This window comes from Larus michahellis, chromosome 11 (genome assembly GCF_964199755.1).
Source record: "Larus michahellis chromosome 11, bLarMic1.1, whole genome shotgun sequence".
In the NCBI taxonomy this organism is placed as follows: Eukaryota; Metazoa; Chordata; class Aves; order Charadriiformes; family Laridae; genus Larus; species Larus michahellis.
The window spans coordinates 12,994,862-13,019,405 of NC_133906.1; the positions used below are offsets into that span (position 1 = coordinate 12,994,862).

Consider the following 24,544-nt stretch of genomic DNA (forward strand, 5'->3'; position numbering starts at 1 on the left):
CATCCCAGGCATTCATTTTCTGCCCCACTCCTGCCCACCCAGGGGCATCTCCTGCCACCCACTGAGCCATCAGAACCCAGCTGCCCTTCCCCAGTGCCCCACTGGCACCCTCAGCTTTCATCCAGAGGGCTGACAGACATAAATAGGGGAAAAACAGTCAGCCCTGGCAGTGCGGAGCGTGTGGGGCCGGTGGCACCAGGATGTCCCCAAGGACCTGTCCCCAAGGACCTGTCCCCAGAGGAGATCCTGGGTCAGGGATGGACAGGACACGTGCGCGCTGCAGCGCAGGCCCTGGTCTCCCACACATGATGGGGGGGCACCCCCAGCAGCTCCCCGCCTCCGCCGTCTCCATGCACACCCACCTCCTTCAAGCACTGGTGGGACGCTCGCAGGCGGCACGGGGGGGACGATGAGTGGTTTGTGGCATCAGGCCTCGCATCAGTTTGTGCCAAGGCTGCTGCGAACTGCGAGCATTTATTTATTTATTTATCTATTTATCTCCCGTCAACTTCCTGACAGGCTGTTTTCTGGGGGGGAAATGGGCAGAAAGAGGGCAAACGGTTCTGACTCCACAGCTGTGCCGAGTCCTGGGGGCACGGGGCAGAGGGGCAGCCAGGCACGGTGCACACCGCAGCCTCATTCCATCATGCTCCGGCTACAGAAGCAGTCCATTGGCTTCACAGCAGAGAGGGAAAGGGCTGGGAAGCACACACGGAACCGGAGCTGGCAGCAGGGTTTAACCCCATCCTCCAGGCGGGCAGGCAGAGGTCCTGGGAGGCCTGCGGATGGTGGGGGAGGCTGGATTAAATCCTTCTCTTTCACCTGGGCTGGAGTCCAGCCCCAAAATAGCAGTCCAAAAACAAGATCACATGAGAGGAAAAAAATAGCAAGGCGAAGGATTATCCATACTTCCTTGTCCCATGTGGGTGCAGAGCGGCGGTCCGTGCTGCCAGCCGCGGTGCCGCTTCGGACCCCGTGCGCCACGGTGCCCACCAGCCAACGCCAACTTTTGCCCGGGATCTGTCACAGCCCCGATGCCCGCACCCGTCTGAGGGACGCTGCCCGTGAGTGGTGCGAGGGCGTGCGGGTGTGGGTGCGTTACCCCCCCCCAGGGCAGCGGGGCGAGGGGTAGGGTGATCCCGGGCCGCTCCTGCCCACCCTGGTGCAGGTTGGCAGCGTCGTCTCCTGGCTGTCCCCACGGTGCAGCACCACCCCGTCCCCTGCACCCCAACCTGGCAGGTGAGTGCCTCCGCCAGCATCCCCCGGTGTGTGTCCCCCACCCTGGGCACGGCATCAGCCCTCTGGGGCCTTTGCAACCCCTTCCCGAATGGTCTGCGGCACGTTCCTGGTTAACTCCTGGCCAAGTTTGCAGGCTGGGCTGGGTGTGTGTCGCTGGGGGAATAACTGGGGTTTCCTTTTCCTCTCGCCGGGCTTGGAGGCAGGGAGCTGGCAGGGGGACAGGAGGGGGGGACTTTCCATTCCCGGGCTGTTCCCAGCCCATACTGGGCTGAGCAGCACTTGCTGAGCCATTTCTGCAGTCCAGCTCCAAGGAAAGGATGAAAGCAAAGCCTGGGACCTGGGGGATCTCGTGGGTCTCATTTTAAACCAGGCTTGGAGAAAGTTTTGTGTAAATCGTCTCTGCTGCGTGAGTGGGGCGCGGGGGGAGAGGAGCCGCTGGGGCAGCGGGTGCCAGGCAGAGAGGAGCACCTACCGCTTCCTCGGGGCAGAAAGCGGCTCTATGGTTAATTATTCACTCCACTTCCAAACAACCTCAAGAAGTATATATTATTTATGGGACTCATAGCCGTGGAGGCCAGCAGACATTCTCAGGCAGGAGCAGGAGCCAGGTGCCAAAAGCCTGGGAAATAACACGGGCATCTGCTGCAACGGGGTCCCCCCGGGCAGGGCTAGGCTGGGTGGGCAAGAGGAGGCAGAGCTGGCCGGGGGGCAGCCATCCCCATCCCCGACAGCTCTCAGCACAGCAGCAGGGCCCGGGGGCAGCCGCGGCACCATGAGGATCTGGGCTTCGGCCAAGGCAGGGACTTTCTGCTCATCTTTCTGGTGAGCAGCGCAGGACCCGGCGGTAGCGGCGAGTGTCTGCTCCACGCTGTTGGCTCGGTCCCAGGCCGGCTGCCTTCAGGACGGGCAGAAAGGACACAACGCTAAATTTGGCAGGATGCCATCAGTGGTGCCACGGGCCCTGCACAGCATCAGAGCTGCCGATTCTGGCCACAACAGTGGGGTGAGGAGGGCCAGGCGAGCAGCAGGGAGGGCTGGGGGTACAAGGAGCGGGTATGGTCACCCCACAGCTCTGAAACAAGGGGGATGTTCCCTTGCATGATACAACGGAGCTGCATTTCCTAATGTTCTTCATATCCTAATAGCCCAAATGCCTTTCATCCAGGAAACGTGAGCCAAAGCCAGGACCAGTCTTTTTCTGAGATACAGAAATGTTTGGCTACATCATTTTTATTTTTTCTTTCTATTTTCAACACGTGGCTGAAATGGCAGGAGGGAATCTTGTGCAGGCTTGTTCAAACTAAAAAAAAAAAGGAATATCAACATGCTAGGAAAGCTCAGAGTCCACCTGTGCTGTTGGATGCATTAGGGGACCCGTCCCCACTAACTGCTGTCAACTAACTGCAATCAAAGGTTTTTATCAAAACATCTGGGCTCAGTGTACTTTCAGCGGGGACTGCCTGGCCAAATACACGGGCTAAAAGCCTATTCTGAGCGAGCCTTAGATAACGCAGCTCAAACACCACATCAAAGCAGGCGTGGAGGCAGGCCAAGCTGTGAAGTCATCGCACTTGCTTCTTTAGCGCTGCAGCCAGCAAACGCGCAGCCTCCACACGCTGTGCAGCCTGCACCCCAGGACCTCACTGCCAGCACCCCATGAGCCCACCCTTGGCACCCCATGAGCCCACTGCCGGCACCCATGAGCCCACTGCCGGCACCCACGAGCCCACCACCAGCACCCATGATCCCACCGCCAGCACTCACGAGCCCACCGCGGGCTCCCAGGGAGGCCCTGGAGCGCAGCCCTGCCGCAGAGCCGGCGTCGGCACCATGCACAAGTTCCATCGAGGCATCCCCGTCCTTGGGGAGCTGGAGCCACATTTTCTCGGGCTGACGGTGCTCCCGACAGCGCTCCAGCATTAAGGCCAAGCTCTTCCCAGCCCAAGCGTGGTGCCAGCGTTGGCACAGCCATGCCCGGCGGAGCCCCTTCTCCCCGGTTGCCCCACAGGGAGGGCAGAGACCCCCGTCCCCACCGCCCCAGCGATCCTCGGGAGCTGATGGGGGCCGGGGGCAGGGGGCGTCTGAAATAACCAGAAATGCCATGGACAGCAGGGATGGGAAGGGGAAAAGCGAGCGGGAGAAAGAGCTTTTCCTCCACTCTCGGGGTTCGCCTGTCCCTGTCCCCGGCGGTGGGAGGCCCGTCGGCAGCCCCCCGCCCCGGGGCCGACCCGCCGGCGCAGGCAGCGCCCGCCGCAGCCCCCCCGCAGGTGACCGGCGCTCCGGAGGGTGGGTGCGACGGGGCATCGCCGCCCCCTTCCCCCCACACCCCTCCGGCATCCTCCCGCCGCCCAGAGGCAGCGTTTCAGCAGCAGCATCTTTCTTTTTTTTTTTTTAATTTATTTTCTCCCTTTTCCCTCCCTCGCTCGACACCGGCAGGACCGCGGAGCCGGCGGTAGGTGCCGGCGGGGGGCGATGCGGTGGGGGGGGGGCGCGATGCAGGGGGCGGGGGCGGTGGGTCTGACCCCCCCCGGGCTGCCCGGGGGGGCTCTGCGCGGACACCCGCGGGGCGGCAGCGAGGGGACGGGGACGGGGACGGGGGGGAGCGCAGGAGCGGGGGAGGAACCAGGTCCCTTCTCCAGGGACAGAGTCAGGATTTCAGGGGTGCCGCTCCCCACCTGACTTAGCCAAAACCCCCCAGACCGCCGCCCCCCCGGAGAGAGGGAGGGTTCCAAAAACGGGAGCGTCATTTCAAATTGCAACCTCGACATTACTGCAAATTAACCTAAAGCTTTGGGCAGAAGCCTGGATCAGAATTTGAATCGGAATTTAAAAAGCATTTTAAATTGCAAAACACAATATTTGGACCATTAAAAAAAAAAAAACTAAAAAAAAAAACTAAAAAAAAACCCCAAACCAAAAAACCCACAACTAAAAAAATATAGGAATTTTCTTGAAGTGACACAGCATTATAAAATGGTTCATTTTTGATGCAAAAAAAAATAATGTTTCCTTAAAAAAAATAAGTCCTTGGGGCTACTGTAGCCAGACAGCCAAGTCCTACTGAAAAATATGTTTTAACTTGCATAATATTTTGTAAGTTCAGATCTTACTAGAAGCAATTGTGTGTAGCCAAGCTCTGCTCCCTCTCACCTTTCCCTGCCCAAAGGGTAAGTGCTGAGTGTCGGAGCATCGGAGCATCGATTCCTCCTCGGCTCTGGAGCCGTGTCTCCCCTGGCTCTTCCGGTGTCCCCACATCCCAGCAGCATTTGGGACGGGTGGTTTCAGCTGGGAGGGGTCAGGATCCAGCCTGGGAAATGCTGGTGAGACAGGTAAGGAGAAAATGAGTAAGAGCAGGGATTGAACAAGATAAGATGGAAACAAAGCGGCTTAAATGAATTTTGTACCACTTGCCTGGTTTCCTGGCGGGGCACCCAGTGACACCCCGCTCCGCACCTGTGCCGTTCGCACCTCAAGCTGCTCAGCACCCCGTGCCAGGCACGCACCCCTCGCCTTGCCCGGGGGCTCCGCAGGCTGAGCACCGGCTGCGACCCACGCAGCCCAGGGTGCCGTTGCCGTGCGGGGGGCATGTCGAATGTCTCGTGGGTGCCTGGGCTGCCACCCCAGCCCTGCCTATCGCTCAGATGTACCAGTATCTCCCTGCGCTCCCCACCAGCCCCCTCAGCCACCCTCTGGATGGCTGCCATCCTGGCGGGAGCATCACCTCGCCACCCCCCTGCTCCCGGGTTTGCTCCGGGGGAAGCTGCGCGCGAGCACCCCAGCATCACCCCTATCCCCGCTGGCTGGCAGATGGGCTGCCAACGATGGTAACGGGGAGCCCAGGCACCTCTCAAGCCCTGCGGCCATCGCCTTGGAGAGCGCCTGAGACGTACGGGAAGATCTGCACAAACAGGGGTCTAAAGTGTAATTGGTTCCTAAGGGCAGGACCGGGCTCGGTGGCGATAAGGCAGCACAATGTCCAATTGTTCTCCCTGCAACACCGGGTCAACCCCGCTTCCTCCGGCCGCTCCGAGCACTCAGGGTGCGCAGGAGCACGCACTTTGGATTAGGGCTGGACAGAGTTTGGGTCCACTGAGGTCTCCAGCCAGACCCAGAGCTTTGCAAGCCCTTTGGATAAACTTTCTTTCCCAGCTCCACCCCAGCCCGGGGGATAGACTTTCCCTCCCCAGCTCCCCAAATGACTTTGGCCTTCCTCCCACTCCTGAGACCTTGATCTTCCTCCCAACTGAGGCAGCTCATCATGCAGCTGGCTACGGCTCCTTCCACTTTATTCCCCGTCAGCTGTGTGGCTCAGTTCCTGCCTGCTGCTCCTCCAGCTGAAGCCCCATGGCGCCCAGGACCCCTGTCCCCCAGCACAGCGGTGACCTGTGAGCTCTGTGTCACCCTATGTCTGCTTTGTCAGGGTTTTCCCCTTGGCTGAATGGCAGGAACAAGCCAAGATGCGGAGGGAGGTGGAAGGGGAGCGATAAGGATGTGTGGCCCCGGGGAGCCGTGGGGGTGTGCGGGGGCTCGGCCGTGCACAGCACCTGCACCCACCCAGCCACGGCAATTCGAGCTTGCAGCAATTTGTCTTTATATTTGGTATCTTTGGTTTGGCTTAGGTAGCAGTGAGCAGCTCAGAGCACGGTTGTAATGAGGAGTCAGGGCTAAGTCACAAGGCCCATAAGGGTAATAGCCGCGGTGGGTTTATTTCAGTCTCTTTCCTCTTATTTCAATGTGCTTCCAATGACGCACTCGTAGAAGAAACCAAAACCAGAATTTCAAGCACCTTCTTAAATTTGTTTTCTCCTTTTGTGCCAAGTCAGAAATTAAAGAAATAACAGCTGCTTTCCCACCCCTCTGCGCTCCCGGCTCTTCCTCCCCTCCAGGACTGTGTTTACCTGTCGCAAGGAACATTCCCAGGGTTGTTTTGGAAGCACTACTGCCCTTTTCCTGCAGAAACGAGCCTCCTTGCAGCTGGGTGCAGTTTTCACCAGCTCCTAGGTGGCTCCTAGCTGGATGTGGCCCTTAATTAGCGCAGGAACCCAACCAAACCGCAAATGCTTCCACCCGTCGCTCAGCCAGCTCTTGTTTGCGCGAGCCGCAGTCTGGGGGAGGAGGCACAAAGAAGGGTTTTTAAGAGCCATCGCAATCCCGAACCACAAGCACACACATTTCAGCAGGAAATAAGCCTCGCTTTAGGGTACTAATTAGAGAAAGAAAGTTGTAACTTTTCAATGAGGAGGCAATCGCTGATTTTTATTTTAATGGTATAAGAACGGCTAGCTGGTGACTGAGGCAGTGCCATTCTGCTGCCTGTGGATCCCGGGTTGGCCGTGGGAGGCTTTGGCTTTGCGGGGCTGTGTCCCCTCTCGGGGTGCCCACGGCCACCCTTAAGATGAGGTTTGCTGCAGGTGACACTCATGAGGGCGCCGGGGCGGCCACGCACACCCTCAGCATCCCCTGTAGTAAACGCCCTCCCCCGTGCTGCACCCCCCTCCCCTCGGTGCCACACATCCATGGGGACGGGGGGTCATTTCTTACTTACTTTGTGTGGCACTGGTCACTCCTGGCTCTGCCCCTTGGGTCTTTTTTTTTGGTCTGCAAATATTTGCCTCAGTTTGCCAGACTTGCAGGGCTGGATGGCGCTGGGTGGTTTTCCTACACACAGGACAGAGAGAGTTTTCTGGTGTTTGTTTGCCGTTTGCGCGCTGTGTGTCTCGCTGGGGCGAGGAGCGGCGTTGGCTGCCTGTGGCCAGGCTGGGATCCCGCTGTGCCACCCAGACCCGGCTGCTGGGTTCGGGCGGCTCTCGTGGTGCTGGGGCAGAGTCCATCCATTTTCAGGTGCGTCACAAAGGCTTAGAAAACCAGTATGTGCCTGAGGAGGGTGTCCGGTAGTACATACGTGCTGGGGGGCAGCTGTAATGTCCCATGTCCCAAATCCCATGTCCCACGGGCTCCAACCGAGACCATGGCTGGGCTCTGGTGACAATCTGGACGTGTTCTCGGTTGAGTACCAGACCCCTCTTGAGCCAGCAGACCCACTCGCTGGTGGGACCGCCAGAGCCCCTGCCCATGACTCCCAGCTCTCCCAGCCAACGTCTGACAGTGATTTGGGTGGAGGAGGAGGGGTGAAGACGCACCTTCTCCACCACCCACAGCTTTAAAATTAACTGCAAGCACCCCTTATAAACCAGATAAACCAAGCTTGGGGGTTTTTTTGCCCCTAACAGAACAGCGGACTTGCGCACACCGGACTTGCGCACAATTCAGATATGCTTTTCTAAGTCCAAATTCCTTGAGCCTCTGACCCTTGCAGGCTCCCTGGGCTTGCCAGTTCCCAAATGCTGGTGTCACCTTCAGGCGCAAAGGCCACCCACAGCCAGTGCAAACCTCTGCTGCGCTCAGGGTGCCAGCAACGGCAGAGCCCCATGCCCGTACCCGGGGAGGGGACGGTCGTCTTACCCCTCTGGGAGCAGCGGGAGCAGGGCCCGGTGGAGCGGTGCCGGACACGGCTGCTTCCAGCCACGTCTCTGGAGGCTGCTGGCTGGAGGGTGCAGGGCCAGGGAAACACACACATGGGAGCACACGCATATTACAGAAACTCCTGTTAGCTTTTGGCTTCTGCTTAGCAGGAAACAAAGATTATCAAGCGAGAGGTGACGCCTCTCGGAGCCTGGTGCTGTTTCAGGATGGGATCCATCACGGGCGGCCGTGGGAGCGGGGCAGAGCTGCAGGGAGGCGCAGGGAATGCGGCTGGTGGTGCCCCGTCCCCTGGCAGTCTTGGGGGTCCCAGGGCAACTCCTGTCAGAGTTGGGGTGTCAGCCTGGCCCTGTGTTGTTTAAACACCAGTTTGGGGTAATTGCACAGCGACCTCTGAAAAGACAGCTGGGGCTGCCTTGGTCTGCCTTCTCAAGCAGTACCGTCCTCCCCAGAACCGCAGGAATGCCAGACTCAGGGATGCCAAGCACATTCGCCCAGTGCCTTAAACAACACCCCTTTGATCATCCTCAATTTCATAACCCCCAAAATCGCAGGTGTTTAGATGAGATGGATGTAGCTCTCTCTAAATTAGCATCCAGAAATATGAGCTTGCAATGAATAGTGGAGAAAGACGAGCATTAACAACAAGTCAAACCAAACCTATCACCAGCTACAGATAAATTCCCAGAAGGCGAAGCCCGACCATCACCCCGATCCCTCTAATCCAGCGCGGGCGCAGGCTCAGCCCACAGGGAAAGTCATGGCCACCAGGAATTTGCAGTCGGAGCAGACCCGAGGGAAGCATTTCCCACCTTTCCCGAGCCGGGTGCCAGCAGAAAGCCAGCGCGAGGGCCAGGGACAGGACCCTGGGCACGAGCAGAGCTGCAGGGCGGGGGCTCAGGGCTTTTCTGCCAGATGGCCCCAAACCTGAACTTTTTCATGTGAACCGGCTGCCACCAGAACATGGAGAGCAATATATTCTGGGGTGTATTTGCCCTTGCAGCTGAGAGAGGCCACCACCAGGGCTTTGAGCTACATGTTGGCACTTGCATTGTACCTTACAAACCCTTTCAGTAAACATTCCCTAAATGAGAATATTCCGGGGAGGTGCCCGGTGGAGCCAGCCCTGACCCTTGCTCTGCCTCGGCTGGCCCCGGGTGCGGATGCATCGCCCTCTGGAACACGGCGGGCAATGACTCCTGGTGGGGGACACTTCTAGAAATCCCGTATACATTTTCTGCCGCTGCAGAACTGCGAGTGATTATCCTCCGGGCTGCAGGCCTGGCTGGGTTTGCCTTTCAAACGGCTCACAATGGAAATCTCTCTGCAGAAGAATTTGTTGAAAACCAGTTCAGCGGGAGAGAGAGAGACAATTGCTTTGTCATGGTATCTCTGCCCGGGCGTGTTGTGTGGCCTTTATGAATGCAGCAATCCTCCCTCTCTCCCTGTTTGTTAAAGAGGATGCCTGACTCAGTATTTCTCAGTAATAGTGGTTACTATTTTTTGCCTTGTTTGTTTCTAACACCAGTGTCTGTTGTTTTAATGCTGTTGGAGAACAGAAGCAGACGCTGAGGCCTTGCAGAAGCCATCAGTGACTTGCAGATTTTACAAACTCTAAGTGCTGTATGCGTGGGGTCTTCACCATGGTGGTGGCACTGCCCTCCTGAGGGACGGGGCTGGCGGTGCCGGGGTCGGCGGCAGAGGCAGGGCTGCTGGGTACCCCGCGGCTGAAGGCAACAGAACTCTGGCCACCACAAGCCCTTCTTTTCTTTCCTAAAGCTTGCTCACTAAGGAAAAGAGCATAACAAAAATGCTTCATTTTCCCAGCTGCTAAACGTGGCAGAAAAAGGCTAACATAGGCCCTCCAAGAGTGCCATGGCTAATATTTATAAATTCCTTTCAAGAATAGCTAATACACAGCCAGCGCTAAGTATTAGTCTGTTAACCCCAGCATAGCATCTTAATGCACATCCACGGTCCAGCTTAAAGCTTAACCTTTGTTTTAATAAGGTAAAAAACCCCGCTCATCTGGGTCTTACCTAACTCGAAAGTGAATTCAGAAGAGCCCCCTTTCCCCTTCTCTTTGTGCTTTCCCAAATCCCCGGGTCTGACCCTTCCCAGGATGAGACACAGGCACTTTAAGAGGAATGAAATCACCCCAGAAAAGTGCAGCCTCCAGAGTGGTGCCAGCGGAGAAAGAAAGATAAAAATGAGAGGAGAGCAGAGGGGAAAAGCAGTGATTAAAGTGATCTGGTGACCGAAATACTGCACACAGAGTCGCTTACTGATGTGAAAAAGGCAGCTGTTCCAGAAAGCTGGAAACCTGAGGAGCATAGATGGGAATCCATCACGCTGGGTGAGAGAGCCTGGAGCTCCCTGTGGCCGCGGGTCACCGCTCCACCACCCAGTGCCGGGCTTTAAAGCACAGGGCAGTAATTACGGTCAGCGAGCAATTACCATCTTCCTCCTTCAAGCCCAGGTGCAGAAGGTGCCACGCTCTGCCCGGCAGCAGGACACAGCACCGCTCCCTGCCACCACTCCCCCTGGTGCCCGTGGCTTCGGTATGGGACCACCAAACCCTCCCTGCTCCCATATGCGACCTCCCACAGCCCCCCTGCGGCTGCAGAGCCCCTTGCTGGGGTGCCTGCTGCCTGTGTGCCCCCTTACTGGGGTTCATGCTGCCTGTCTACCCCCTTACCATCAGGTGTGTGCCCCCTTACTGGGGTTCACGCTGCATGTGTGCCCCCTTCCCAGGGTGTGTACCCCCTTACATGCTGCTCCTGCATCCCAAACCCTCTCCCTCACCCAGGGAGAGCACACGGAGCGAGCGGGCTGACTGGGGATGGACCAAGGAGACATCTCGTAGGCTGCATTTCCAGCCCTGAGGCATCCGAGCCTGACAGTCAACACTCAGGACAAAGATTAGAAAAGAAGCAGAAAAGGGTTTTCCGCACAAAGCGTTTCACAGGGTGCGGGAGCCGGGCTGGCTGCAGTGCCCAAGGTGCCAGCCCCAGCCCTGGCTCCGTGCCACTGATTCACAGGGTGACATCCAAAACCCTTTTGTTCCCTTCGGACTCATTTCTGGAGTGGTGGTGTCCTGTCCGAGTTGTCCTCCCAGAGGTTTGCCCTTTGCCCACAACGGTCTAGACACACAGTTCATAAATGACTCACGACTTTCTTGTGCTCAAAGCGTCTGCCCTTGCTTCTGGCCCTTAATTTAGATCTGTCCTTCAAAAGCCAAAATCTGGGCGTCAGCCGTGACCTCAGATCTTTTCTTCCCACGTCTCTGGAGTTAGTAAATCCGCCTGTCCCACCTCCAGACGAGCCCTGCCAGCACTCGCCCATGCAGGGACCTTATTTCTGCAGAAGGCCCGAGCTGGCCAGCAGCAACTCCCAGAGCAGCTCTTGCCGCTGCTCTGTGCAAGCCACTGGCAGAGACCATGGTTGGACTGCTTCTCCTCCAAAAGTGTCCTCAGGCATCCCCAGCGCTGCTTGGGGACAACCTCCTGGTGCCCAGTGCTGCTCATGCCCTTCCTCGCCAACCTCACACCTCCTCCGCCTCCTCCACTTGTCACCCTGCACGGACAGGATGGCAGGGCCAGGTAAAATCTCCCCCTGGCACTGCCAGACAGTGCTCCTCTACCCTATCAGGGCCCTTCCCTGGATCCTGCAAGAGGCACCGACCACCCCGAGGTGGGGCCAGCCCCGATGGTGGCCCGTGCAAGGTGCACAGTCAACGTTCTGGGCTTGGCTCCCACCGAGCATCCCCAGCCCAGAGTCTGTAGGCAGGCAGCTTGCCCAGCCTGCAAGCCGAGGGTCCAGGCACGGTCACCCTCACTTGCTCAGGGTGGCCCCCGAATTGCACGCCGAGCCTGTCTGATGTGGGTTTGGCTCACAGAGAACACGAGCAGGAGCCCAAGCGAGTTCTCTCACACGCTTGCTCTCGTCCCGTGCTGCCCGGGCGGTCAGGAGGGGGAGATCTTTACCGTGACAAATCCAGCCTGTGCAGCAGCAGATGAACTCCAGATCCAAGCTATTGCTTCTGACAGGGACTCTCTGCACGCCATACAGCCCCCTGACAGCGATACTGGTGGTTGGAGCTCAGTGCCGGACGACATCTGCCCTGCCACACGCTGCCTGGGACAGTGGCACACACGCGGCCATGGGCACAAGCGACCTTCTGCATCCCTGCACCGTCCAAGCAGGAGAAGGACCACCCTGTCCCCTCCGCACGTTTCCAAACCTCCCCCAGACCTTGTGCGGGGCCGTTCCCACAGCCGCGGCCTGGCAGCTCCCCAAAACTGCCCTGCCTTTCACCCACTCTGATTATATTTTTCCCCAGAGAGGTCACTCATTAATTCTCTAACAGCTGCACATCCTCACAGGGCATGTTTATGTTACACATAAGAATTCTACTCAATTGGGTACATTTTCCACTGGAATTTCCATCTCCCTTTATACTTGAGTTTCAATTGCAAGTCAAATCTTGGACATAAAATACAGGCATTTAACATCGAGTAAAACACCCTCCCTTCCCCTTCCTTAATGCTCCCTTTGCTACAGGGTGTTCTAAAAAGCTTCCGACCGATGGGAAGAGTTTCCTAACTAACTCCTAAACTACCAGTGGGGGGGGTTGTACCTTACACCAAACCTGCTGCGGGTGCGATCCTCTGTGGATGCCACCCAAAGCGCAGGGAATGGTGCGGGCGGTCGGGGGATGCTCATTTACTCCTTGGGGACCCTGCACCCCAGCACAGGGGCTGAGCACGTGGCTCCTGAGCAAGAAAAAGACAAAAACCCGTTGGGGTCCCAGCCGTGGCACCCCTGGCCAGGCAGGCAGGGACGGCAGCCGCTGTTCCCCGGCCCATGGAGCTGGCACATGGCGGCGTCATGGTGTGTACCCCTGGCTGCATCCCTGGCCCCTCTCCGGGCTGGCTGCTGCATCCCAGGGCTTCCGCGAGCAGGTGCCTTGGGGCCCGGTGACTGGCTCCTGCCGACTGGGGCGGGCAGCTGGCAGCATCCGGCGTTTGGGGGGATGTTATTGTGTGCCAGCACGGTTTGGACCACGTTTGTGCCCCAAGACCAGCCAGGTTTCAAAGGGGAACACTGCCTATTCTGGGGGGCATTTATGTAATTTTTTAAAATTCAGCTGAGCTAGGATGAATCTCTTATGAATTGCACTGGGATGGATACACTCTGTAAACATGTAAAACATTAACATCAGCATGTGAAGTCCCTGCAAGCAGATCACTGCAGCCTGCTCCCGGCACTCCGGTTATTCCATGCCCCGGCACTGTCACGGTGCGGCAGGGACAGCAATGCTCACATCCCATGGGAGCCACAAGGCTGCCTTTTTTGTCCAAAAGTTTTTTGGTTTAGGTTGGGGGTTTTTTTCTACTTAGATGATCCAGGGCATCTCTCTGCCTCCCGTCATCACTAGGATCCCCGGCTGCATCCCTGTGGGCCAGCCTGACCCCACGGCTTTCCCCTAAACCGGCTGTGGAAACTCCGGGCAGGACAAACATCCCCGTGTCTCTAGGCTGCCCACTGGGGAGCTGGAAATAAACGGCGTGGGTGTCCCCTCCGCCAACAGCTCCGCAAAGCGCTCGGGACAGCAGCTGAGTTCCGTCAGGTAGTTAAAATTGCAGACCTCTCGCCTGCGACGTGCTTTTTATGGTGGTTTGTTGTTTACAGAGATGAGAAAGGGTAGAAGAGCCTTCAAAAAAATATCCCCTTGCCTCTGAGGGTACCGTTATGGAAACAAACTGGCGGCAGTGTCTGAAACGGGCTTGGCAGCTCCTGCCCGTGACACCCAGCCACGGTCGCGCTGCCTTCTTCACAGACGGCACAGCAAGGACCAAATTGGTGCCCACCTCTTTAGGGACGCAGGTGCCTCCGTACAACCCTGTCTGGGACAGGGAGGACCAGAATTAGGGCTGTATCTTCTAGCAAGACCTGGCATGTCCTGGTGTGTGATTCATGCTCCTTTCTAGGCTGGAAAGGAGGATGGCAAAGGGACAGCCTGGTGGTCATGGGCCTCCAGAGCCACCCACTGCCTTCACCTGAGAACCCCCCATTTTTGCCTAAAGATCACGGGTCAAAGCAGAGACCTGTCTGGCTCTACAGACAGCGAGAGGTGGAGATGCACAGCTTCTCTCACGAGTTTACTCCAGTGGCTAGTTGTCCACGGCTAATTATTCTGGGGTTTTTTGCTGATCATCTCATCTGCACTTAACAAGATTCAGCTTTGAATCTTGCCTTGCTCCGATCTTTCATTTGAAACTCTCCTTGCATGCTCTCATGCACTGCACTTTCACACCGTAAGGCGTTTTCTCCAGCCCTAAAGTCATGCAGATAAGAAAATTATTATTTATTGGAGGATTTTCCTGGTAATAGCAATTATTATCTCAAGCTTTTGTTGCATTGTTAAGTTATTGAGCAACAGCGTGCGCAGGAAAACACAGCCCAAGCTATTTACTCAGGCAACTCAGAGCAAAAAGTTGGGCATCAGCTACCAGGTGCTAAATATAAAATAAGATCAATATCAAGCAGCAGAATTAAGAACAGAATTCTTCCAGCCAGTTTTTCTTAGAACTTAAGAAGACAAGCTATATAGTCCCTATACAAATATTTCAGAATGAACATAATTAACTGCCTGCGCGTTTTCAGCCTGGTAAATCACTGCTGAGCTTATGGTGAACCCAGAAACCAAGTGATTTTCCTTGGAACAACCAAGACTGAAACTATGCCGGAGGAAGTTTGATTTCTGAGTGATGATATGTCTACTGATGGTTAACCACCAGGATGGATGTGGGGTTTCACTTGGCCTGGAGATGAAACCCTCAATTCCAGCATCCTCTGCTTCTTTGGGGATGGACGTGGTATAAAGTCTGAACCCAAACTCAAATCCCAGTTTTGAAGCCTGAGCCAGCGCTTGATGGAGCTTGGCCACCCTTCAGAGGGCCAGCTGCAGGAAGCGTTGCATCCGACACCACGTGAAAATTCCTGCTTTTTGCTCCTAATCCAAGCCTCATGCCTTATTAGCAGCAGCACACTGAGGTTTCGGACCCGTCTGAGCACTGAGAGATTGGCGAGGGCTCGAGGCTGATAGAGGGGGAGGAAGAGTAGCAGTGACCAGGCACGTACCTGAGATGGGGACATCAGCAGCAGGTTTTGCTTGGGGTGGGACCAGGGCTCAGACAGAATATGATACAACAGGAGAACCAGATCAGCCCCTTGGCATAAGAGCATTGAATAGAGCAAAATTTCAGGGCTAGAACCTGTCATTTGGTGTCAGCTGCTCTTTTTACTGGGCAGAGCTGGCCGGCGAACAGAGCAGCTCCCCACTGCAAGCAGCCAGGCGTTTGCGTCTCCCGCACTGAAATGCTCCCAGAGACAGAGAGAAGGGAGGAGAGCTGGAGAAAAGCGCCCATAACCAGAGCAGGAAAACAAAGCCATGAGAAGCTTGCTCATGGCCAGGAGCGGCGACGGCCGGCACTGCCGTCTGTCCATCCATCTGTCCGTGGGCGCAGCCGCACCTGCAGCCCCAGCTCAGACAGCCCCGACGCTCCCGCTTTGTGGTCTGACATTTTGCCCAGTGTCCTGCAACGACAGTGGGGGCGGGCGGCCGGTGACATTCACAAGCCAAGCGAAGTGTCACCCAGCTTAACCTCCCCGCCCAACCTCCCTGCCTGCCGGGAAGTGGGTCCTGAGCAGGGTGTGGATGGGGTCCCTGCTGCAGGGACCCCCCCACGCCTGCGGTCAGGAGCCGAGGGGAGAGATGCCACTTCACCCCTCCGTCACCACACCAGGGCACGCCAAGTGCCCCCTGCCCAGAAGGGTTTCCTGTGTCACCACAAAACATTTCAACCTGCAACAAGCAATTTGTTTTTACAGTGTCCCTTGTGATTTCCACTCCCTCCAGAAGCTTTTCCCCTGGGACGCAAACACAGGCAGAGACAGGGAGGAGAGGCGAGCACAGCCCTGCACTTAACCACCCGCTGCCTGGTGGAAAACGCCCAAAAGAAGGTACCTGTACCTGGATCATCATCTCTGAGTCCTCAGCAGCCTCGGTGGCCCACAGCCATCCTCCTCGGGTGCCAGAGATGAGACCATGAGGACTGAGTAACTCGTGGCACATGTTAGTGGCTGCTCCGTGCTTGCGCATCTCGGTCCGCAGGAGCAAGGTGCCGGGAAGCAGCGCTGCAGCAAAGCACAGGGGGAGGGATGATGCTTTATGTTGGTCTCAGCGTGAGCCTGCGAGGGGGAAAAGGGCACTTGTAAAAGGCAGGGAGTGCATGCTGCCTCCTGGAGGGAAGGGGAAGCCCTCGGTGTCACTCCACTAATTGCCTTTTGTAATTAGGATGCCTGTTGCAGTGCTACTGGGGCAGCAGAGCTAGAGGTGCCCACCACAAATCCCCTGGGATGAGGGGGTGAGCACTGGGTGCCCTGGGTCACAGGCTGCTCCCGGCTGTCACCCGAGCCAGCACCGGCACAGCGGTGACGGCCACGGCCCTGGCAGCCCAACCCTGGGCCCACGGTCCTTGCTCCAACCCCGGTCCCCAGGGAAGAGCCGCAGCTCCAGCGCAGAGCGTGCTGCAATGAAAGCATCGCCTGCGCTGGACCGGCCTCACCCCTGAACGGTGTCTTAAAATAAAGCCGAGCTCTCCTGGGGAGGGAAGGAGGGAGCCAGGGACAGGGCAGGGGAGCAGCAGCCACCCCCGGGCTCCTCCCAATAACCAGGCAATTGCATTATCTCCCACTGCAACACCCAGAGGTGCTGGATGCTCTGGGTGTAACACATCTTCTACCCCATCCTTTGCTGGAGAGACTGAGCTTTTGCAACTTCTTGTCCAGTGTGTTCTTTCCATGCAGCAGTTCCCACGCATCTGGCTTGCTCCAGGAGCTAGCGCTTCAATCCCTCACATGAGGCAATGGGATTTGCTTCTGCAGCCAGCGTTGCTCACGTACACGTCCATGGTCTTGGTCTGAACCCAGACAGGACACATGGGGCAAGACCCTCCTGGCAAAGCTCCTGCTCTCCGGCTGGATCAGCTCCTGGATCTGGAACCGTAATTAAATTAATCACCAGATTGCAAAAGGGCGTGGGTGGGGAGGTGGGAGAGGCTGGAAGATAATTAGAAAGCGGATCATCACCTTGTTTTCCTGTCTCCCCACGGATACCACCAGTTTGCTGAGATGCTGCAGTAGATGTCCCAGCTTAAAGAAGAAGCTGGGGTGTCCCAGCCTCAAAGCCACGCAAAGTCACGCATGACTTTAAAGCAAGACATCTGGCTGTTGGCAGGCTCGGGGAGGTCCTCACCCCTGCGGTTCTGCCCCCAGGACACACACGCATCCCCGCGGCCCTCTCTGCTCTGCAGAAAGATGAGACAGGAGCTAAAACAACGTTGGGATGGCATAAAATGGCTAAATACAGCCTCACTGGCCTCATGCCTCTCCGGCGCGGTACAGAGGCACCTCGGGTTGGGCAGGGCTCCTCTCCGGGGCCGGGGCAGTGCCACAGCGTCCGTCTGGGGCTGCCAAGGTGCGAGGGGGCTGGGGGGGCTGGAGGAGGGCAGCCGTGGGGACCTGACCCCTGAACATGCGTTTCTCAGGGGCTGGCAGTGGCCCAGTGGCATAGGGTTCCCCCAGGGCATTCCGAATAGTATAGGATTTTCTCTCCTCACCAGGAGCCAGATGCCCTTCTCTAGTACAGTCATTTATTTTTAAATGCTGCCCCGAGGGATGGTGGTGGGTTACTCTCTGCTGCAGTTCGTAACTGAGCACCCCCTGTCCCTTCCCCCCGGGCAGGACACAGCCTTTTCTTAATCTGTCTTTACTGTGATGCTCCTGGTGTTTATCAGCAGCCTTTTTTTTTCCGCAAAGAACTCGCTCACTCTTGCCATTAGTGATACCCACTCAGTAAATTGCCAAAAGTTTCACATTTACACTCCTGTCTGTTTTACCCAACACAAATCCAGTGTGACCCAACTGGAATGACTGTGATTTCTGGTGGAGATGATGACAGCAGGCCTTAGTTAAATTAATTTCTAGAGTTTTGCCCACACTTTATACCGCATATTCCACTTACAAAGGGTAAAACCTGACTGATAAATATTTCATTAAGCAGTTAATCATATTACTAGAGATAAAATCATCTTGCCATAAACACTGACTAGAAATGAGCCAATGCATTCCGCTGATATGCACAAAAAGATCCATTATATATCTAGGCTTTGCCTAATCATTTATTAACTGCTTCTTAGAGGATTCATAGTCGAAGGAATTCAAGCCGTGCCTCGCACCGCCAGCCCTTGGGAGGGGGCAGCCTTTGCAGGTTGGCGGTGCTGGTGATCACCCCAGACCCACTGTGCTGTAGCTCCTGGAGCAACCGGGGCTCAAGGAAACCTCTCGCTGATCTCTAATCCTTTCCTGGGTGAGGAAATCCATCCCACGCGAAGGATCTCTAAAACTCATGATGAATACAATCCCTGTTTATCCGCGAGATGTTTGCACGCTCAGGCAGTTCTTGGATCGCCCCAAAGCCAAACCTGTCACCCAGCACTGAGCACAGGGTGCTTCAGGAATGCCTCAGGACAGGCAATGGGCGGAGAAAAGCCAGAACCTGAATTTCTAAAAAATATTCTACCTGCTGTAAGTGCTTCCCGTTCCCATCCGTCGTGTCTGAACTGCCTGGGAAGCGCCTGCTCTCTGCAGGTGGCTGCAGTCAAAGGTGGGAATGGGAAAGGAGCCCATCAGGAGGCGACACGGACTGGTCACAGCTGAGTCACACGCCCTGGAAGAAACATGATTTCTGCTTTAATGGAGAAAATGACGCTTTCTAAAGTGAAACCAACTGCAGTGTTTCCACTGAACTCACCAGAGCCCGATTCAGGAGACACTGGTCTCATTAACTGAAGTCTGACAAAACCTTAGAGGACTCCTGGGTTTAGTTGGCTTCTCGCCCACTTGGAGTTTGCTGGATGATCTTTATCTGATCAGATAGATGACAACTGGGATTAACTGCACTTTTCATCAACGCATCCACACTTCTTCTGAAGGAGTGCTTAACAGAGGCCATCCACAGCATTTCTTTCCAGTCCTATATAAAGGATTGTATACAAAGCCAAGGACAATTTTAATGTATATGAGTCAGTCTCCAACCTTTTTTTAACCCATGGTAGGTGAGATACTTCTGGTTTCCTCCTTGTAGTAGCCAGGTATTTTATACTTGAGGAAAAAATATAGGCTCACCTTAACTGATCACCTAACAGCCTCAGGGACAAACCGTGGGACAGAGGCACCGTCTGGGCGTCAGAGTTGGGAGGAGGCTGTGCTGACGATCCAGCGTGCTCAGCTGCAGACACCGTGCTGGGCTCCACCAGCCTCTGGTGCAACCTGAACATGCAAAATTCCTGCAATCCATCTCAGGAAAACGGATCTGTTCAAGCAAGTCAGGAGGAGTCAAAAGAAATAGGAGCAGAAAGGACGTGTTGGAGAAATGGGCATGAGAGAAAAACAGGCAGAAAAATTTTAGCAACAGGGCAAGGGACTTTTTCTCCCCCCAGTTCCTCACCGCTCTTGGTCTAGGTAGCCTCTGATGAGATGGCTCATTAAGCTACTAACAAGTTTAACTGGTGGGTGAAGGTTTGTGGATGGTTGTGGAAGATGCTCATCTCCCAGGTGAGAAGCAACAACTTCCCATCCTTGTGGTCTGCAGCTACTGCATGTGTACAGAGGGCTGGCCAGAGAAGGTGTGGAATTAGTTCCCCTGGGGAGCAGGGACCACGGCAGGGACAGTCCTCCAGGCAGAGGGACATGCCCGGAGGGTGCCCAGCTCTGCTGGGAGCCCCATGGGACCCAGCGTGGCTCTTCTCCACTTGGCTCCTCTGCTGAGGCTGCTACCGAAAACGTGGGGCACTCACTGTACTGCTGGGAGGTTAGTCTTAGCTGGCCACTAAATTTGTGTCACAGGAGCCACAAGAGAGCCACAAGAATACCCTTGAAGCCACAAACAGCCCGGTCTGAGTGTGACCTGGCAATCCAGACATGCAAAAAACTTTTGGGCCATTAGCAATCCCCCAAGTTGCCAAAATTCTCATCAAGGCCGCCTTTGTAATGCAAGCAAAGGGAAGAACACTATTGAGTGTACTATTGAGTGAAGTCTGCAATAATTTTAAAATGGGAAGGGAAAAGGACATCGCTCCTTTTCCATGGCCCCCAGCTTGCACTGCTATTTTGGAGCTCACACAGAGTTTGCTTGTTATTGGCAGCGTAACCGGCCCTCAGTGTTCAGACTCAGATGCCTGCAGAGTTTGGGATTTCACATCAAAGCCACTGGTTTGGCCACGGCAGCGGTCGGTGATAAAGTTTGGAACCAAACCCAAACTTCTCAGAATTTCACAGCTATTCCGGTCCCGCGCAGGGCTCATCTCCCCTCGCTGCTGGAAGGAGCACGCACCCTGCAGTGCTCCAGCCACCAAAGGTCAGTAGGACCTAGTTAAAGTTAACATTCAGGTTTAACTCACTTTTTAAGTCCTTTTTTTTTTTTTCTTCAGAAAGCTATTTCTGATCTTTTGGGGTTCTGACATCTCCTTCCACAGCCCAGGAGGAAGAACCAAGTGTCCCCAGGCTGCTGGTGGGACCTTCTGCTCTGATGCCTGAAGATGGAGCTGGGCCCACCCTGGAGCAGATGCCCTGGGTCCAGCTCCCGGTGATGATGCCATTCATTCTCAACCAGTGGTGGTTTTCTCTTAGGCAATAGAGCACAGGAAAGCTACAGGAGTGAAGAGGATGAGCATGTTACACAGGGGCAGGAGGAAAAAGCCGTGAACACAGCTGGTCTTGGACAAACACTCTCCAACCGGGACTCGAACTTACTGTCCTAGTGCAACCAGCAGTGTCAACAGCAGCCATCCCCCTTTTACAGCAACCTCCTCTTGGAATATTTTCCTTTCTCCATGGGTCACCAAGTAACCGCTGGAGCGTGGTGTCTCTCAGCTTAGCATCTTGGAGAGAGCTGCTTTCTGTTCTGCTTTGAGCGATTTAATAATTTTGTTGGGCTTCTACCCAAAGAAATAAGGCCCTTTATGTTGTCTTTGGTTCAGGTTCTCTCTCTCACTCATGCTTTTTAATTCCCATAAAAACCTAACATGTTCCTGCCAAAAGTATAATAGTAGGGCCATGAGTGGTGGTGTGTAGAGTGCCGACCCCACGGTCATAAAAGTATGAGAACAGCAATAGTATTTAGCAAGGAGAGACAATGGGAGTGGAAAATAGTGTTCATTCAGCTTCTCTTGTGGAATCAAAGGCAGCTGGCGAGCACTGAATTAATTCTAAAAATAGCAAAAAAACCTTAAAGGATATATGTGGAAATGAAGAAGCCATTGCCAGTGGGGCTGCTCTGTTAAAGCCATCCCTGGATGCCCTTGAATGCGCAGACCTTCATGTGAGCACGGGGAGCATCCTGCCCGCTCCTCGCTCGTGCTGGCTGCAGCGTAAGTTTGCCGAGATCCTGATCGGAGCTCTTGGCTTTGGGATATTTGTTTCTCCCTTCCATCCATCATCAACCCAGGAGGCTTCTGAGTGCCTTTTGCTCTCAGATAAAGGTTCAAGAAAAGCTTTGGTTCCAGGAAATTACGCAATGCCGCTGGTCTTGACTAATGCTCAGTAAAGCACTAAAGCCTTGTGGACCACGTTGAATGACTTGAAGGCTTCGGTTCAGAGAAAGCTTGGCAGACAGTTGGCATTAAAAACTGAACTACCACATGACAAGTATGAGCTCTTGACAGAAAAATAAATTTGGGGACCAGACACTCTGAGAAATACCTAATTTCACCTGCCTGAGAACTGTGTTCAAGAAGGATTTTGAAGCTCTACTTAGCTAGTCCGTCACCTGCTTTGGAAAGGCACCAGGAGCCATAAAGCTTCTGAGCTCTCGTGGGTTGCTTCACCAACCTCACCGCAGGACGGCGGGGCTAACCTGTGCTATCACCTGCAGAAACCACTCCCCAAAAACCCGGTCTGTGTCGAATGGGGGATCTGCAAAACTTCACAACTTCCAAACACACAAAACCTGAACTCACGGGCGCTGAGACGGCCCCGGCTCTGTGCGATTCAGGAGCAGGGGCATCCGCACAGGCGGCTGTGAAACTTGGCCAGACCCCCTGGGAAAAAGTTGATACTTTGGGCTTTGCAAATAGCTCCAGAGCAAAAGCGAGCTTTGGGGAGATGTGCAATACGGATTTTTAAACCCAGGTAAGAACCAGAACAGCCTTCAGTGCAAACCAGCGTACAGCTGAGGAAGCGCTGGGCTGATAAAGTAACACTTGGTAGCGTTGGTCCAGCAAAGGTGACTTACGAAACAAGATCCAAATGGTTCTGGAGAAATGGCAGTGGGGAAAAGTTTAAAATAATTTGTCCCTGCATTTTGGCTCTGTGATCAGCTGTTGTATTAGGGATTTAACACCTCCATCTGCAGCAAAACCTGGGCTGATAGTCAGGAGGAAAGAGAAGCTGTTATGAACCAACAACCACCAGAAGGAACTGAGGCCTGGGATGGCAGGGAATGTTTTTTTACTTGACGGTTGTTTTCCTGTCCTAGGAAATCTCTCTGTTCTGGTAGAAACCGCAGGGGGACATGCCTGAGGGTAAGGGATGAAGTCTCTGTGCTCACCAAAGCTGGTTGCAATGGCTGGCTGTGTTTTCAGCGATAGCGATGAAGTCTTTATGGCCAAGGTTTCAGCTTTTAGCAGTCCAACTTGCAGCCATTTTTGTCTTCTGCAAGCTTTTGGGATCCACTTGAAGGAGTAGTTTCCCCTCCTTGCAGCTGCGTTTCCAAATTTAAATACTTAAGAGTTTACAGCCAGGTGTTTAGATATTATATGCATATATGTGTGTGTGTACTGCAAAGAGTTGCAGTCAATATCTCCCAGGTCACTCTAAGTACCACGGCAAACCCACACAGTGTGAAACTGGCTCCATCCTAACCTACCAGTAGCACAACTCGGTGCTAAAGAGACATTTTTACCATCTATAAATATATAAATTTATATAAACAGTGACTATATAATATTTTCCATAATATAGCTATGGGAACACAAGACATTTAAAGTAATTTCCCGTATCTAGATTTATACTGTGCCCTGTCTTTTTCTGTTCATAAATCCACTTCTCTATAAGCGCTGCGGAACGTTGTATATGAAAGTCAGCATATTCATGGGAGATTTAAAATGTAGTTTGTAGGCTAGAAACATTCAGATTAATTTGAACATACCTGGAATACGTGTGGGACTCTGGTCCCCACCCACACCCGGCACCTCCTGATCCCCCGGCTGCAGCGGCAGTTCTCACCTCCGGCATTCACAGCATTTTTCTCTTATCGGGCTGATGATGCCTTCGGGTTTTGGCACAGTGGCTGCTTAAACGTGGATCGTGACGGCACGGTGTTGTGCAAAATGGGGTTTCGATGCGATCCCTGTGCGTTTCTCCAGTCTCCCGGGGCGGGGGAAGACAGAGGAGCCCCGCGGGAAGGAGCACTCTCAGGAGAGGGTGCTTGGTGCTCCTGTGCAGCTGGGAATGCGCCGTGCCCCGCTCCTGAATCACCCAGAGCTTTGCCTTTTAACCACTGTTACTGGGATGCAAGGGTGCACAAGCATGGTATAATCTAGACTCAAAAGTCCTTTTTTCTGTATCCTATCGATCAGCGCACGGGTAAATGCTTCCCCAGGACAGCCTCCTGCCCCCCGTCCACCTCCCACGATACCTAACGCTTGTTCTGATCTTTAGCATGTGTGTGCCTTGGCCAGGTGAGATGCAGAGTGCCAAGATATGAAGTAATATTTGCTATCTGGCATGCAGTACGTGTTGCAATACCTAGTCATAATCGTGTTTGAAAGTTATAATAGCGGAGAGAGTTATTAACCTGGGCTCCCTTCCTGTCTCTTGTGGCTTTCGATCAGACACTGGGCGTTTTTCAAACTATTTTTTTGAGCGTATAATTTTAGTACGTACGTCAATAGAAGGTAGAAAGAAAACAGAATTTACTGCGATAAAATTAAAAGGACAGAGTCCCTGCCGCCCAGCTACACCCAGTGAGGAGACGACCCCCCCCACCCGCCACCTCCCACGCTGGAGGAGCATCACCGTTGGGGCTGTGCCATCAGCCGCAAAGGTGTGAATCCCCTGCCCCGCGGCCAGCCCGGGGACAGACAGGGACCACCGGGCTCCCTCTCCTCCCTTTAATAGCCTGGTGGCAGCAGCCTGTGCCAAGCACTTGGTGCCACTGCCCCTGCCATACACTGCCGCGTCTCTTGCAGCCCAGCAGCCGGGAGAGGCTGAGAGATGGCCGAAGGGGAAATCACCACCTTCACCGCCCTCACCGAAAAGTTCAACCTCCCGCCGGGGAACTACAAGAAACCCAAACTCCTGTACTGCAGCAACGGGGGCCACTTCCTACGCATCCTCCCAGACGGCAAAGTGGATGGGACCAGGGACCGAAGCGACCAGCACAGTAAGCAAATGGGACTTTTTGGTGCTCTTCTCGCTCCTACAATTTTATCGGCCAGGAAGGGGGGAGCTGGGGAAGACGTGCTCTGTACCGGGGCTCTGTCCCTCCCGGTGGGCACACACCTTCCAGGAGTCAGCACAGGCACCAGACACACTGCAGCCAGTAGGCAGAGCCCGGGGAGGCACGGTACATATGCTATTTCACACCTGCAGAAGTATTAAATATGAAACCGGTCATCAACGTAATCGCAGGCAGGCAGACGACGCAGGACCGAAGCGCTAATTGCAGAGTGGCTGGCTTGCGCGCTGAGATGGCAGC

General features: G+C 54.9%; 1 protein-coding gene and 1 long non-coding RNA gene across 8 annotated transcripts in view; one reads left to right on the plus strand and one right to left on the minus strand.

Moving 5' to 3' along the window:
- Positions 1-867: 867 nt before the first annotated feature.
- The window catches only part of FGF1 (fibroblast growth factor 1), a 30,379-nt gene continuing 6,702 nt past the window's right edge, over positions 868-24,544 (plus strand). The window contains exons 1-3 of one of the 7 annotated variants that reach the window (XM_074603780.1): positions 18,806-20,203; positions 20,322-21,975; positions 24,036-24,229. In XM_074603780.1, the coding sequence (XP_074459881.1) occupies positions 24,061-24,229 (169 nt within the window). In that variant the 5' untranslated portion in view covers positions 18,806-20,203; positions 20,322-21,975; positions 24,036-24,060. Of the gene's footprint in view, positions 1,240-3,268; positions 3,692-18,805; positions 20,204-20,321; positions 21,976-24,035; positions 24,230-24,544 lie in introns of those variants that run through there. The other 6 variants (XM_074603782.1, XM_074603779.1, XM_074603785.1 and 3 more) reach the window with 6 other exon arrangements.
- LOC141749739 (uncharacterized) lies at positions 15,648-17,073 on the minus strand. Its single transcript, XR_012589471.1, has 3 exons — positions 16,876-17,073; positions 16,690-16,782; positions 15,648-15,975 (listed from the first exon to the last, which is right to left on the minus strand). It is a non-coding gene; the product is annotated as an uncharacterized LOC141749739 (long non-coding RNA).